Source organism: Equus przewalskii, chromosome X (assembly GCF_037783145.1).
Source record: "Equus przewalskii isolate Varuska chromosome X, EquPr2, whole genome shotgun sequence".
Lineage (NCBI taxonomy): Eukaryota > Metazoa > Chordata > Mammalia > Perissodactyla > Equidae > Equus > Equus przewalskii.
In genome coordinates, this window is record NC_091863.1 from 61,561,967 (window position 1) to 61,579,333 (window position 17,367).

The 17,367-nt window shown below is 35.7% G+C and overlaps 2 protein-coding genes across 2 annotated transcripts in view; one reads left to right on the forward strand and one right to left on the reverse strand.

Annotated features, from left to right (window-relative positions):
* Positions 1-4,328, reverse strand: part of LOC103539998 (charged multivesicular body protein 1B2) — a 43,996-nt gene extending 39,668 nt beyond the window's left edge. The window contains exon 1 of the mRNA XM_008506496.2: positions 4,123-4,328. Coding sequence (XP_008504718.1) covers positions 4,123-4,138 — 16 coding nt within the window. The 5' untranslated portion in view covers positions 4,139-4,328. The remainder of the gene's footprint in view (positions 1-4,122) is intronic.
* Positions 4,324-17,367, forward strand: part of TENT5D (terminal nucleotidyltransferase 5D) — a 62,159-nt gene continuing 49,115 nt past the window's right edge. Inside the window, exons 1-2 of the mRNA XM_070606200.1 lie at positions 4,324-4,622; positions 9,266-9,338. The gene's annotated coding sequence lies outside the window, so the exon portion shown is untranslated. The remainder of the gene's footprint in view (positions 4,623-9,265; positions 9,339-17,367) is intronic.

Sequence of the window (17,367 nt, forward strand, 5' to 3'; positions counted from 1 at the left end):
TGCTGAATAAAAGAACAAGAAGGAACTCAAATCAAGCTCAAATCCTATTTTCCTCTTTGCATTTTAACTTTCATAGTGAATGGCTCAGGCTTGGTCCTCAAATGGCATCAAATGATGAACTGTAAGTAATCTTTACACTCAATACTTCTTGTAAGACACCATATTCTACCAGCTAGCCAGGCCATAAATTACAAGACTAAGGTCAGGTAAAGATATTTAAAAAGAAAATTTGAAATATTATTAATGTTGGTCAAAAAAAAAATCACAATGCATTTGTCAATACTAGCAAAACCTCAGACTCTGATATGTAATTAGTTCTGCTTTAGGACATCAAGCCATTCATAAGGGTGTAGACTTTTTTAAGGTAGCTGGCAATCTTTGCCTATAACAGTCTCATCTGTCTGAGCGACTACAAAAGGAAGTAACGAAACCAGTTCAGTTCACAACATCCCTTTGTCTACTCTCAGAATGTCAACAGTACCTATTATCTACTTCATTACAGTCATGCATCGTTTAACAATGGGGATACGTTTTGAGAAATGTGGAATTGGGCAATTTTGCCATTGTGAGAATATCACAGAGTGTACTGAAGGTGAACAAAATTTGCCATCCTAAACATCCTAAAATGTGTCTCTTTAACATGGATGATTTTAGGCTGATTAGTTTTAAGGAACAAAAGACTGGAAAGTTTTTCTTGATTAACGACGCCCCCCCCCCCACGCCCGCTTCCCCGCCTAACAGAACTCAGATAAAAAACCTGTCTAACATGAACTAGGTGGTAGACAGGGAGGAACCTATAAAGGCTTGTTTGTTGGGCTCCCCTCTGTGTTCTTCTATTTCTATGTGGCCAAACACTTGTTTTCCAAATATTTGCTTCTTTTCATCTACTTGTGAATTGTCTTCCTTCCCTTTGAAGTCCCTGACTCTCCCCATGCCCAAAATCTTCTTTTATCTTTAGCTGAGGATGGTATTTAAGTGAGGGCTTCAGCCATTTTGGCAGTTACTTGGTTTTCCTGGGTTTCTCCCATGTATGCACGTTATTAAACTTTTATTTTTCTCCTGTTAATCTGTCTCTTGTCAATTTAATTCTTCGACCAGCCAGAAGAACCTAGAACGGTAAAGAAAAATTCCTTCCTGTCCTACAGTACCTGCACAAACCTAGATGGTATGGCCTACTACACACCTAGGCTATATGGTACTAATCTTACGAGATCACCATTGTATATGCGGTCTGCTGTGGACTGAAATATCATAACGCAGTGCACAACTGTACTTTTCCACCTTTTTCAAGTTAGAATCCCTTGGAGAAACAGGTGTCAGCTATAGACATTTTCCCCAGGAAAAGGCACATACTAACATACAAAATTTTGCATACAATTTCAAGGAGTTTAATAAGTTCACACAGGGGATCAAGAATCGCTGCTCTAGCATTCATCTCAGTGTGTGCTACCTTGTACTGCTATGTATTTATCCTCACTCACTTGTGTCCTGGCTCAGTTAGATCAAAAGTTGCTCGAAGTTGGGAATGGGTGTTGTAACCCTCTCTATCGACAGCCTGGGTGCATTGCTCAGCCCATAGAAGGGACTCAGACTCAATATACGTTAATAATTAATTCTTAACAGAAGGTCATTTGCCCATTTTGTACAAGTCCACTATGGGCTGAGTGCTGTGCAAGCACATTAAGATTCAAAGATGAAAGATCAAGACCTCGCCCTCAAGGAATTCACAGTCTAATGTAAAAGAGAGATAAGTAAACATATGATTACAATAGTGAGAAAAAAGGCTAAAATGGTGTCGAAAACAAATGAGGAAAGGGGCACACAGTAGGAACTGGTGGGAACTGGTCCTCTCAGGTTTCTAGGTTTGTTGAGGATGGTGGGTTAGGAGATTAGGAAGATGACATAGAAAGCTTCATGGAAATGAAGCATGCTTGAACTAAGTCCACAACCAACAGAATGCCAGAAGAAGGGTAGAAACATAGAGAAGCAAAAAAACAAAAAAGAGCATGGAATAGAGAAGTATCCCTTAATTATTTCTCTATTGTTTCACTCCCATAGTTAATCAAACACTACTCCTGAAACATACTGTGTTAATACTGCACATATAATACTATTAATTCTGTACTTGTAAACACCTACATGAACATGTTACAACAAATAAATTTGGTCATTCCATCGAGTTCTTTGAACTGAGATTTGATCTAAACCACCATGATAAATTCAGTGTGTTTTAACTGTCCAAAGACAGAAGTCATAACTGCCATGCTAATTCAACTGTGTTGGCAAATTTAGTCTTCTTAAATACTGCAACAATGAGATTTTTGCATTTTATATAGGTGACAAATAAATGTTAGTCAAATTTCAGTTCAAGTTTTTTTTTTAATGTATGACAGGTCTCAAGCTATATGTCATTTTCCTCCTCTATATTCCAAGGAAAAGGTCTGGATTCTACTAAAAGAAATCAGAAGAAGGGATCACCGGCAAATGGTATGAATTAAATTAAACCTCCTTACTTCCTCTGATAGACTGAAGGGTAGTTAACAGTTCATTTTTGTTAGGTATTACACTATTGTTAACAGTACCATTAATTTTAATTATAGTCAGGCACACATACTTTTCAGTGAAAGGAAATTAGTAGCCAATTATTTTGATGTTGAAAATCACATAGGGTAGGCTTAGGTAGAGCAAAAATAACCTGCACTACTAGAATAGGAAACAAAAGCAATTTTAGAGCTATTACTTCAAATTCTGAAAAATTCTGGGGAAAGAAAGCAATTTGTACTAAAATTTCTGAATACTTAACAGCATGTTCAAAACTTTATAATTTAGTAAGCCCTTCCATTTTATTTTATCTTCACGACAGCTTTATAAGGTTGGCAGGTCAGTATGTTTACAGATGAGTAAATACTGCATGACAGAGGCTATATGAGTTGTCCTAATTCACATGTCTCTTAAGAGGCAGAACTGGGATTAGAAATGGATCTTCTGACTCACAGTCCAGTGCTCTTTCCTTTATGATGCTGCTTTAAAAAAAAATCATCTAACACAACTACACTTCCATAAATTATATCCTTTAAACCATAGTGATAACTGGGCCTTTTAGTCATCCACTCTGTTCAAGAAGTGACCTAATTTGCACCTCCTCAAGCGTTCACATTTTATTCTTGGTTTATCTTGGCCAGCTCAGCACAGGATATGTATCAATATTATCAGTATGGCTTGCATAATTTAATCCTCTCACCAAATGTCTTTCCATGTTTCAGATTTACAAACTAATGAAGGCAAAAGAGCCGACATGAGCTATCAATCAATTACTATTACTTACATGTTGTCATTGTGCCAAGTTTTATTCAATGGCAACATACCAAGCTACTCTACTTTTTATAATCCTAACTCCTGGAAGGAGGAATTACAGCGATATGGAAATCCTGTGACGGTATTTCAGTTGTGAAAAACAATTTCATCCTTCTTCAATTCAGGGCTTCCCACAGCTTGGTTCCTAACCCCAAACTCATTGCTTAAGTGGGAACACAGGTGCAACTGACGAAGTTTTAAAGCTTTAGAGAACTATAAGTTTCCTCGTGTGCTAAATCAGATTACTAACAAGCAAACACTCACCTTAGTTTGGAGGGCTGGTATTAAGCACTTTACCTCATTACCAGTCACCTCCATTCAGAAAAAGTAAGAAGTTCCACAAAAGCTATTGCATTCAAAACCTATACCTCCGCCCCAAACCTCTGGCAAACTCCTGCCGGCTCTGTTTCCGAACCACTCCCTCTCTGTTTCTAAGAACAGGAAAAATTCACTGAAATGACAGGTGACAGTAGATCTCAATGAGGGAAGGTTCGCGCTCAAGAATCTTGCTCAAACCAGTCCCGCGACTCCTCTGACTCTTGCCAAAGCAGTCTCACGTCCCGATTCTAGGATGGCGGCGGCCACCAGAAAAACAACAACAAAACAAAACAAGCTGCCGGCGCCTACCAATCGGCGTCAGTGCCCTCACCCCTCCACAACTAAATTTAAAAGGTCACCACCACCACCCGGCGCCTCCCAGGGCCCCAGCCCCTGCTCTTTCCCACTTCCCTTAGCCCTAGCAGCAGCTTTTCAGACCGGAAAGGATACTCTCCATATTCGACATGGTCCCACGACTTTTCTCGGGAGGCACCAGCCAGAAGTGGCAGCACGGCTTTCCTGGGAAGGTGCTCAGAGCACCGCCCTAGTCTCGAGCCGCAGCCCGCCCGGCTCCTAGGTGTGCAATCCCACTTCCTGTTTCTGCACACGGCCCGCCGGGGGGTGGAGCCTCTGCGCCCAAGGGGCGGGGCTGGGGCAACGCCAAAATGGCTGCCGCTTTGAGAGGCGGTTGGGGTGGGCTGCAGTCGCTGGGGGGCGTTGAGGGGTTTGAGGGCAAGAGGTTACGCTCCTCCCCCTTGTGTCCTCCGCGTGCACCCTAGTCTAACCCAATGCCTAACGGTTTTTCTCACCCAGCTAACCTGGTTTTCTCTCCTTTGTCGTCCTCTGAACTCTTTTTAACCTTCCGCCCCACCTCTTCCCTCAGATTTCACTCTATCCTTGGCCCCTCACTTCTCCTCTCAGAGCTTGTGTCTTACGGATGAAGGAAAAAGGTATAGGGCTTTTAAAGTACTTTGTTTAAAAAAACCTATAATCGTATGAACTAAGGGCGTAAGGGATTAGCGGGGTTGGTAATTTTGAGTTGTGAGGTTCAGCTCAAATTTTAAAAAGGCTCATGATCCTTAAAGTTTTAGTTGGAAGGGGAGGACAAAAAAAGGAAGGCTAGGTTCAAGGGGCGAAGTTGCTGTGCAATATATAATCGTAATAAATAAGTTATTTTTTATGATAGATGGTGTAAAATATGAAAATTACTACGACATCTTTCTATAATGGGCGGGGAGGTTAATCGAAATACTGCATACTGGTTGGCGTTCTGTATGTGAGTGTTAAAATAGCCAATGGTAATTTATTAGGCGCCATCTCTCGATTTCTGGGAAGGAAGGAGATCCCTGGCGTGAGTGTCGCTGCATTTAAATTCAAAACTCTTGGAAATTCTAAGGAAGGGCTAAGAGATCTTTTCGGGAAAAACAGGAATGATTTTACTGAGGAATTTTATAAGTTCGGCGTTAATGTTTTTCTCTTTAAAATTTCAGTATGTGAGGAAAATGAGGAGTATATAATTGGCTAAGCTTCTTTTTATCTTTAGGATCGTTTCATATTGAACCAAAATGCTTCTAAAAGCTGTTGTTTTACTCTTTTGTGTTGACGATGATTGGTAGGCTTCAGACTGTTACCTAAGGATAAACCGATAAACCCTCCGTGCGGAGAAACAAACCTTTTCGAATATAAGGTTCTGGGAAAGTACAATCTGGGAAAGTACACTTCCATAGATGAAACTGTATAAAGATTATTTTTATTTTTTGATCTTACTCTATATATTTGAGATGCAAGATTTACTTTTATAGAGATGGACAAAACTGGGCAGATATCATTTCATCACTTTCCATGCTAGATAAACAATTGTATTTCACTGCGAACTTTTTTTTTGGTATAAAGGTAAAAAATATTTTTAAAGAAGTTCTTCCCTAGGTGCTTAATAGGTATTAACACAGCTCGTTCAATAAATCCACATGTAGAGCAGAACGATAAAGTTTAAGCATTTCCTAGTTTTATGTCAAGATCTTTTAGTTATTTGTAGGTAATCTCTAAGAATAAGCCTGTTTTAAAAAGTGTTTTTAAAGTGTTTTTGCATATTGTAGAAGTTCTTAAGAAAGGGACCCTTAGGATAGGATCAGGTTTTTAGTAAAATTGAGATATGAAGATATTTGTTCAGTTAGGAAATTTGTTGTTGATGCCCATCTTAAGTATAAAAAAGAAATTAAAAATAGCATATATCCTTGATTTACTAACGATTTAGAAGATTAAAAAGTTTATTCTTATGAATTCTGAACTAATTTTGACTCTAAAAATTGCTCTCATATTTTTTCTTGTATACCTTATTTCTTAAAGTTACTTTATTTTTTTATCTTAAGCACAGTATAGAACTATTTAAAGTATATGTATATTCAGTTATAACTGCTCTTAAAAGCAAGGAATTGAAATCTGTTAAAATCATAAACTTTGTTTTATTACAGAGAGAGTATAGAAAGGAAAGACATCAAATTTTAGTTGTTTTTATTAAATATTGAATACCTATAAAACAATATTTGTAAAACGTGAGTATAGAATAAACAAAAGCAATGCAGCAAGCACCTGTGGCCTTTCACCCAATTTAACGAAAGAAAATTACCATTCCCTTTAAATTCCCTTGCATACCCCTTTCCTAAGCACATTCCTTTCCTTCCCTCTTTAGAAGCAACTGCTGTCTCGAATTTATATATAATTTCCCTGTTATTCTTTATAGTTTTGCCATAGTATTTGTATCCTTAAATAATATTTGTGTTGCATGTTTTTGAACTTTGTGTAAATGAAATCACAGTGCTTTTCTTCTTTGACTTGCTTTTGTAACTCATCATAATGTTCGCTTTTTTGTGTTATTGCGTATAACCATAGTTCATTTATTTTCACTGCTGCAGAGTATTCCACTGTATGAATATTTTGTAATTTATTCATCTGTTCTCATGATGGATATTTGGATTGTTTCCAGGCTAATATAGCCTCTAGGAATATATTAGTGTTAGATTAACACATGCTCTTATTAAACAGTTATAATCAATAACTTATTTTGGTCTGCTAAATATGTTAGAATGAAATCTGGAAATGCTTATTTTATCATAGTGATGATTAAGGTTAACCTTTTTAAACCCATATGTAATCTTTAAAAATATAATTTTACTCTCTTAGCCTAGGCACAATTAGTCATTCATTGTTTGTTGTATTTATTCATATTTCTTATTTTGGGGGCTTATCTTGAATCCTGGCTTTGTGTATTCCACTCGGTCAAAATTAGGAATACCTCCTACCCTGTTTCACCTAAATAGGCAACTATCTTTTTCTCCTTTCACCCTTAGAACAAGACTATAATGAAGATGATAGGCATGGGACCTCCCAAGTTATTCTTTTGAGACTTAGTTAACTCTAAATATGAAGGTTTAACTCAAGCAACATCAGTCAAATATTGATAAACTCAGATATCATAAATTTCACCTATATTTACTTAGAAAGATGTGTTTTAAAAGATCTGTGAATTTTCACTGGGATAATTGAGATGTAAAGAACCAATACAGTATCCCAAGTTAACTCAGCAGCTATTGAATATGTTAAAATTTGACATGAATAAAGCTAATGTGCTAAATTATAATAATTCCCCCAGGAAACTGAGTTATTTTTATGATTAATCATTCTTAGTTCTCTAAATATTTTGCAATCCACCATGTTACAAAGAACAAGCTTTGATTTTTAAAGTTAAAAACAATTATAAGACAATGCAGTTGAAATCGAAATCACTTAACTTTTAAAATTTAATTTCGGTTGTTTTGTGACAGTGCATTTTTATCTTTTAGCTAATAATTCCAAGATGGTTATAAAATTAAATGGTATATCACAGTTAGACTTCCATTGAAATAGAAAGAAAGGAGTACACCAGAAATGAGAATGGTGTAGTATTATATAGTATTTCTCAAACTTTGGTGCCCTTGTTAAAAATACGGATGGCAGGTCCTCACTTTTATAGATTCTGATAGAATAAGTTTGGAGGGGGCCCAGAAGCCTGTATTTTGCCTCAATTTGTCTAATGGAAATGAACATTCTAATATAGAGTAATGTAAATCTTATATTGCCTAAAATAGCTCAATTTGGTTGGAACTTCATGGTTTACAGAGTGCTTTTTATATATCATTTCATTTGATATTTACAGTAAAATGAGGCAACCTGGGCAGGTATTATCATCCTCTTTTTACCAATTAAATAAAGGAAAAATCGAAGCTCAGAGAAATTATAGGCTTTGCCCAAACAAGCTTTGAGCAAATGGAGTCTGTCTTCAGTTCAGGACTCTGATTTCTAATCCAGTACTTTTGAATGCAGATAGCAGATTGGCAAGGAGGAATCATAAATAAAGCCACTTCTGCGTCTTGCTTTCTATAGCTCAGGCACCAATTTAGTATAAGAGTAAATTGAAGAATTCTTCCAGCTGGCCGGCAGTCTTGCTGGTATCTATAAGAAGGTTCAGTTTCCTAGAAATCCTAGAGAGGTGTAAACTGAGGGTTTTTTCCTGTTCAAAATGGAGAAACTTTTTCCCTAGGCAGGCAAAGAACATATTGTTGGTTTCGTTTCATTCTACCGTTTTTGATTAGATTTGCAAAATTTCCTAGCCTACAATTCTTCAAGTGACAAGTGAATGAGATTAGAGCTACAGAGGGAGTGAAGTTCTATTAACTGAGGCAAATAGAAGATGAGGCAGAAACACAAGAGAAATGGGTTTGAGTGCCTGCCATAGGTGACCTGAAAAATTATCCGATTTATAATTAGGAAATGAGAGATGAACGCAAGGAGACAAGATGAGAAGCTGAATGTAAATTTCAAGTGAATAGAAAACAAAAGACAAAAAAATAGTCTTGGATAGTTAGGAAAAATGCATCCACATATTTACCATTTCTATAAGTGATTGTTTCTAATATTTCATTGTTATTTTAATAAATGGTGACATTTGGTGATTATAATATATATTTATCAGAAAGAACATTTCTCTAGAAACCTTTGATTTTTGTGTTTTTTTTGAGGAAGATTAGCCCTGAGCTAGCTACTGCCAATCCTCCTCTTTTTGTTGAGGAAGACTGGCCCTGAGCTAACATCCTTGCCTATCGTCCTCTACTTTTATACGTAGGATGCCTACCTCAGCATGGCTTTTGCCAGGTGGTGCCATGTCTGCACCCCGGATCCAAACCAGCGAACCCTGGCCTTCCGAGGAGCAGAACGTGCGAACTTAACCACTGCACCACCAGGCCGGCCCCTTAGAAACCTTTGATTTTAACAGAGTGTTCAAGACTGTAAAATTTTCCTTTGCCAGGAAACCTTTTTAAAACTTGAATACTCAAATTATATTTTTTTATCATTAGCTGAGGTGATTGATTCTTAAAGGGTGATATGGTGAGAAAGAATAAAGCATTTGCTATTATTAGAGATACTTTCCCACTTTGGGATGATTCCAATTAGTTTTGAGAGTTGTGTGATACAGAATTCTTTAATATAGGTGTAAGTGCTCATAGAGAAACTCATTTTTAATAAACCTTTTCTTTATCTCTATTATTCTACAATCCAGGAGCTGTTTGAAGAAAACTGTTAAGAAGAAGCAAAACTAAGAGACCCTTTTCAGAAGAGCAAGTGAAGATAAGGTAAAAAACAAACAAAAAAACACTCACTCTCTTAAGACTACTGTTCTGTACTCCTGTATCCCATTTTACTGGCCGCAGAACCTATACACTTAGTTCCACACTGCTTTTATTTACTGTTATTTTCATACCACTCTTTATCCTAGATCGATTCTGGAATCTCAAGTCAAAATTCTGTCAAAGCCATTCCCGTGGTTTTAGAACTTTATCTGATAATTGGGTAGAACACTTAGCCTTTGTAAATTTTTTTCTATCCCCTAGATATCAGTACTCATCCCCCGCAAGTTGTGACAACCAAAAATGTTTCTGGAGATTGCCAAATACCCTCTAAAGAATAAAATCACCCCCAGTTAATAAGCACTGCTCTAGCTCTAGCATCATCTAACACTGCCTTTGTATCAAACCAACAGACACAACAACAATAGCAACAAAAAGGTTTTTCAGCTTGCTCTTTCTTGGGAATAACATAGCAAGAGCAAAGCAACAATAACATCTCTAGATTTTGAACCACTGTACTAAAATTGGTAAAGTTAGGATCCAGGAAAGGGCTTTTGAAGTCATTGTAAAATTGTTCACTTTTGAGGCAGTGGAAAGAGCAGGGCATTTGGAGTCATTCAGAACTAGGTTTTAATTTCTGGTTCCCATACTTAATAGCTGATTATCTTGAACAAGTTATTTAACCTCTTTGTATTTCGATTTCCTCATTTGCAAAAACAGAGATAGTATTTATTTCTTAGGTTTATTGTAAGGATTAAATGAGATTATTCTGAATGTTGGACTACTTAGAATAGAGGCTCTCAGAAATGGAAGCTAAGTAATGTCCTCTGCAACCAAAAAAAAAACCCTCAAAAAAGAGGTAAACATCGGGGCTGGCCCCGTGGCCGAGTGGTTAAGTTCGCGCGCTCCGCTGCAGGCGGCCCAGTGTTTCGTTAGTTCGAATCCTGGGCGCGGACATGGCACTGCTCCTCAGACCACGCTGAGGCAGCGTCCCACATGCCACAACTAGAAGAACCCACAACGAAGAATACACAAGTATGTACCAGGGGGGCTTTGGGGAGAAAAAGGAAAAAATAAAATCTTAAAAAAAAAAAAAAAAAAAAAAAAAGAGGTAAACATCATCAACAGAGAGGTATTTGAAACAAAAGAGAGAACCATACTTGTATAAAAGCATGTTACTTTGTTGCTTGGAAAAATTAGGTTTTTTCTAGTGACCATTTCTTGAGAAAGAATTAATGTCAAGAGAAGAGGGGCCAGAGAAAGACAGTTACAACAAGTGCTAGGGGCTTTGATCAGAATAGACTGTTTAATATTCTATATAGAAAGAATGAGTAAATGTTGACTGAATCAGTTTGTACAATCATGGACTGTATGGGTAGAGTAAATGTGAATTTTGCTCCTAGGATGTTGAGTAATTAAGAGTAGGTAATCTTCCTATGACTCAGCCTACTTAAAGTTAGAAGGAGGTATTCAATGTATTTTTTTTTTTTTTCGAGGAAGATTAGCTCTGAGCTAACTGCTGCCAATCCTCCTCTTTTTGCTGAGGAAGACTGGCCCTGAGCTAACATCCATGCCCATCTTCCTCTACTTGATATGTGGGACACCTACCACAGCTTGGCTTGCCACGCAGTGCCATGTGCGCACCCAGGATCCGAACCGGTGAACCCCAGGCTGTTGAAGCAGAATGTGCGCACTTAACTGCTGCACCACTGGGCCACCCCCCCCATTGTATTTTGTTTTTAATAAGTTTAGCTGCACATTCTCCCAATATTACATGATTCTCTTTGTAGTTTTATAAGAAATTTTATGAGAAATTTTTAAAATATTGAAAATGTAAATAATAATATATTAAACATCTATGTTTCCACCTCCCCCCAAAATTTACAACCGTTCATATTTTGTCATATTTTTTTCAAGTCCTTTTTAAAACAATAGATGAAGTTGAAGTCTCCTTTGACCACACTCACTAGTCTTATTCTCTGCTCTCCCTGCTGGATGTAACTACTTTCATGAAGTAGTATGTGTTCTTTTCTATACATAAATATGCATTCATCGATAATATACTACATTTTGTATATGTTTTTAAATTTACATAAATATTACACTTAGTATATGTCTAGGTTCCATACATTTTTTACTTCTTTTACTTTTTCTAGATCAGTCTCACCAGGCATTTAAAAAAATTTTTGGTTTTCTAGGGACCAGCTTTTAGCTTGACTGGTCTTTTCTATTGATGTTTGCTTTCTATTTCATTAATTTTTGCTCTTTTAAAATTTCTTAAAGGTTCCATACTTTTTACTCAGCATTGTTTTTGAGATCTACCCATGTTCATGTATTTACATTTGTTTATGTAATAATCCATCATGTAAATATGGCACATTTTATTTGTCCATTCCCTTCTTGATAGACATTTATAAGTTGCTTTCTTTTTTTTTCAGTCGCAAACAATGCCACAGTGACTCACTGTGTTTCACAGTAGGCATTTGCAAGAGTTCTCTAACATATATTCTGGAAGAGTTCTCTAAATAATTCTGGAAATTATTGGGAAATAGGGTAGAAATAGCTATTTTAAGATAAATAAAAGAGGTACTATTTTATATGTTAAAAGATTTTATATACTGAAAATGAAGATTAAAAAATGAGTTAAATTTGCATGCATTTTGTGAAAGAGCTGGCTTTTACTTGGGATTGGTGACTTAGAAATCAGACATTCCTGCTTATTTCAAGACCAATTCAATGAAATATTGATTGCCTACTGTGTGCTTAGCACTACACAACTGACATTATCAGAAACAGAGTACTGAGCTGGATGGACTATGGGTCTGACTCCAGAAAGGCTTTTATTATACTCTAACTCAGTTAGAAGGAAAAACGATATACAGGACAAGATCAATGTATCAGGCAAAAATCTATAAAAATGTAAGTATATTGGGTTAGTTGCCTATTTGATTTGTAGCCATGGTCTAGCAGGATTGTCGTATGCTTTCATCTTTTCTGAACCTCACAATTTTAAAGACCGTTGTTGGTTCATTGTAGCTGAGATGTACTGAAAGTTAACATTTTCATGTATATAATTCTTTTTCCTAAAATGGGTATTGGGTAATGCATATGAAGATATATAGGGGAATATACTTATATATCACTTGATCCACTATAAAACTAGAATAAAAGAGGCAATCAATTAAAAGAAATTTTGACAAGAATGTATAGAAAAAATAAGAATTTATGAAAAAAATGTAGCACTATGGGAAGCCAGTCCTGTATGCACTCTTGACAGCAACTTATTCAATGATATTTATCAGACTTTTTATCATTGAATTTTTAATTGAGATAACCACTTTGACCACAACAAGTCTCAAATTCCATATTCAGCCAAAACAGGCTTAAAATTTTATTTCATAAATTATTCCAGACCTTGTGTTTCTTAGTTGCCTAAGAACAAAACAGTGAATTTCTATGGCAACTTAATTCAACTAACCCATTTCTAAGTCAGATCCTAAGCTGAAGCTTAATCACAACTAGGTGATGACCAAACTACGCAAAAATTAAAAGGTTGGTGTGAATTAAGCCTTTCATTTTTTATTTCAACCTTAAGATAACCTATCATTTAAGATGTATTTATGAAAAGGGTATAAAGGATTGTCTTCAAAATTGCCTTTGACAATTGCATTAATAAATAAAGTATGGTTTTAATAAACAGTTTTTCAACTCTGGATAGATGTAGGAAAAAAAGATTATGGACAGATATTTGACAAGCGTATTCTTCATTATATCATTCTTTTACATTTCTTCTTTCTTTTTTAGAAACCAGTAGTATTTCTCTATTAGTATTCCTTTCTCTTTTCTTAATAGCCTTTCTTCTATTTTTTTTTCTTACTAATTCTCATATTCATCTTCAGTACAAGCCTTTTGGATATTTTGAAATCATGCTTGACCAAGGAATCTCAAGCTCAACCTAGATTTCTATACTTTAGACCCAGAAGAGTCTACTAGAATTCATAGGATGCAGTGCAATTAAAATGAAGATTTAGCCAATAGTCTTAAATTACGCAAAGTGGGACCATGCCAGGTGCATGAGTGTATAAATGTTCTGATACCATGTTTCTTACTATTTACTATAAGCCTATCAACTTCTGAAAAGATGCTACTTAAAAATTTGGTATCAAGAAGTCAGAGTGATACAACCACTGTGGTAAACACCCTGGTGAACATCTTTGGTTACTACATAAATTATCTTTTTATACGTGTGCCTTATCTCTTCAGTTAGTTTATAATCTTCTTTAGGACCAGGTCATTTTGTTGCTTATATGACTTTTGACCCCTGGAACTAACTGATTTCCTTGCATATAGTTGAATTTTAGCACACTTTTAATCTTGATGAAGTTTTATTATTTTTAAATTAGAGCTATTGCTTTCATTCAGAGAGCCATCTTCATGTCCAGCTACATTTCTGTGATTGGGAGAAATATGCAAATGTTAAGAGTGAGATTTAGAACAGATTAATGGCTGAAAAGAGAAAAAAGAAAGACTCTTAGTGTATTTTCAACTCCCAAAAATGTCTGTTAAAATCATCTTTCTCCTTAAGTGAATATATCCGAAGTTGAGAACTGCCTGTTTAATACAAATAGCAGATTCTTTATGTTTAGACATATTACATACTTTTGATACCAGACAGTAAGTGAGCTTGAATCAACTCCCAACACATTTAGCAGTGGAAAATACTCTGTTTTGAACTTTAGGTGTCTTTGGGCTGATAATGATAAAAATTAATCACTTTTGGTGCTAGCAAAGTTGTTCTTGATTTTGTGACTCCGATGTCTTTATGAATGGTATAATTATAAATTAGTTAACTGATGATCCTGCAAGTTTTCAGTTATTAAATATCATATATTAAAGTGCCCTTTAGCTGGAATACCTTTCAAGAAAAATGTATCCACCCAACACAAAAGACAGTTTTCATTGTGAATGGCTAAATAAGACCATGTCAAAATACCACATAGTTAAGTGTTACAGGAAGCAAATCCTGTTTTATTATTATTTTTTAACTGTATACAAAGCATTTTAGTGATAAAAAGAAATGTAGTAAGGACTTTTAAATACTAGCCCTCTCTGAAATGGAATAGACAAAGATCTATCTTTGAGCTTGTAATCATAGAAAAAACTGAGATCACAAACCTCACAGAGAATACACACATTTTATTACAACCAATAGTTTCCCCTTCTTCATGAATCAGACCTATGGTTTTAATTACTCTTGGGGAATTTTTCTTTGGAGAAAGGTTCTCCCTATAATGTCTTTGTACTAATGTCATAATAGTTGGAGGATATCTTTGTTAAATCTGATTAATAAATCAGTGCACAATTTTGGATACCTTCTATTTGTCCACAACTCTGGGTGAAAATAAATGTAAAACATGAATCCTGTCCTCAAGGAGGTTACAACTCAGTTGTAGAAATCAAACCAGCATATATTAAACAATTAGAGAACATTAAGTATTAGCTTTGCAGCACTGGCTCGACATCAGAGAGATGTGTTGACTAGAGATCAGTGTTGACTAGAATGTTCAAGCTTTCATGGAAGACATCAGACTTAAAAGATTAGGAGAGGCCAAGGGAAAAAGGAAAGTAATTCCTGATAGGTAGAATGACAAGATCAAAGACACAGGGGAAGGATTAATACCTATGTCCACTCCAGAGGTATGCCTGTGTTTGCTTAGTCAGTAACTCCACTTTAAATCCAGACTGGGAGACTATGAAACTCAAGTTTTTATGTAATTAAGTAATGTGTTTCTTATTTATCCCATGGTGCATATTCACTCTCTGGAAACACTACCAATCAAATAAGCATGTTAAGGAGAAAATCTTAACAACACTTTTCTAGTTAACTCTGTCCTAAGTAGAAGAGATTAAAGATGGTAGTCTTTAAAAGAAAATTCAGAGTTATGTGATATTAAAATAGTTTTACAGGTTTCAGAACCAGATGAATGAGGCTAAAAAACCAGTTGCCCCTTGTTTATTGGTTGACATTTATGGCATCATTACACTATTTTACACATAAGCAAACATAAATCATTAGAGGTTTTACTGTACTACCCATAGTTACATCATTATTTTTTTTCACTTTGAACTTAATATAACACAAGAGCAATGGAACTACAGTAAGATCTCATTATTACTAAAGAACTCAATGGGCAGACAAATAATGAGACAATTTACAAATTGTGAATAAAATTTAGGCTGTTGGTATTGAAAGATGTGTTCTTTATTTGTTCCTTTAAATAAATTTTAAACTAATACTGTCTTATAGAATGGGAGATCAACTACCATGCAGTTCTAATAGGAGAGTGAAAAAGAACCCAATTTAGCCCTTGAACCAAAAGAAATAGCATTTTGGTTCAGGAAGATTGGAGAATTTTTTGATAGTTTGAATCATTCATTTTAGAAACTGATAGCATTGGTTCCTGTTCAGACTGGTTAAATGGTTATGATTTAACGTGGAATTTGGTATAAACAACATTAATTTCAGATTTGGTATAAACTAGAACTATAAAATAGGTTTCAGTAACTTATGATATTTTTTCTTTCTTTTTTTCCCCTTTATTCTTTTATTTTTTTATTTTTTATTCTTTTTTATTGCTGTAACAGTGGTTTATAACATTGTGTAAATTTCAGGTGTACATCATTATATATTTTCATTTCAGTATAGATTACAACATATTCACCACCCAAAGAATAATTACAATCCATCACCACACACGTATCTAATCACCCATTTTGCTCCCTTCCCTCCCCCTCTTCCCTTGTGGTAACCACCAGTCCAATCTCTGTTGGTATGTGTTTGTTGTTTTTATCTTCTACTTATGAGTGAGATCGCAGGGTATTTGACTTTCTCCCTCTGGCTTATTTCACTTAGCATAATGCCCTCAAGGTCCATCCATGTTGTCACAAATGGCCAGATTTTATTGTTTCTTGTGGCTGAGTAGTATTCCATGGTATATATATATATATATACCACATCTTCTTTAGTCATTCGTCCCTTTATGGGCACCTAGGTTGCTTCCAAGTCTTGGCTCTTGTGAATAATGCTGCAATGAACATAGGGGTGCATATATCTTTATGCATTCATGTTTTCATGTTCTTTGGATAAATACCCAGCAGTGGAATAGCTGGATCATATGGTAGATCTATTTTTAATTTTTTGAGGAATCTCCATACTGTTTTCCATAGTGGCTGCACCAGTTTGCACTCCCATCAGCAGTGTATGAGGGTTCCCTTCTCTCCACATCCTCTCCAACACTTATTTTCTGTGTTGTTAATCACAGCCATTCTGACGGGAGTGAAGTGATATCTCATTGTAGTTTTGATTTGCATTTCCCTGATAGTTAGTGATGTTGAACATCTTTTCATGCGTATGTTGGCCATCTGTATATCTTCTTTCGAGAAATGTCTGTTCAGATCTTTTGCCCATTTTTTAAATTGGGTTGTTAGTTTTTTTGTTATTGAGATGTATGACTTCTTTATATATTGTGGATATTAACCCCTTATCAGATATATAGTTTGCAAATATCTTCTCCCAATTGTTAGGTTGTCTTTTCATTTTGTTGATGGTTTCCTTTGCTGTGCAGAAGCTTTTAGTTTGATGTAGTCCCATTTGTTTATTTTTTCTGTTGTTTCCCTTGCCTGGTCAGACATGGTATTTGAAAATATGCTGCTAAGACCAATGTTGAAGAGTGTACTGCCTGTGTTTTCTTCTAGAAGTTTAATGGTTCTAGGTCTTACATTCAAGTCTTTAATCCATTTTGAGTTCATTTTTGTATATGGTGTAAGACAGTGGTCTAGTTTCATTCTTTTGCATGTGGCTGTCCAGTTTTCCCAACACCATTTATTGAAGAGACTTTCCTTTCTCCGTTGTATGTTCTTGGCTCTCTTGTTGAAAATTAGCTGTCCATAGATATGCGGGTTTATTTCTGGGCTCTCAATTCTGTTCTCTTGATGTCTATGTCTGTTTTTGTACCAGTACCATGCTGTTTTGGTT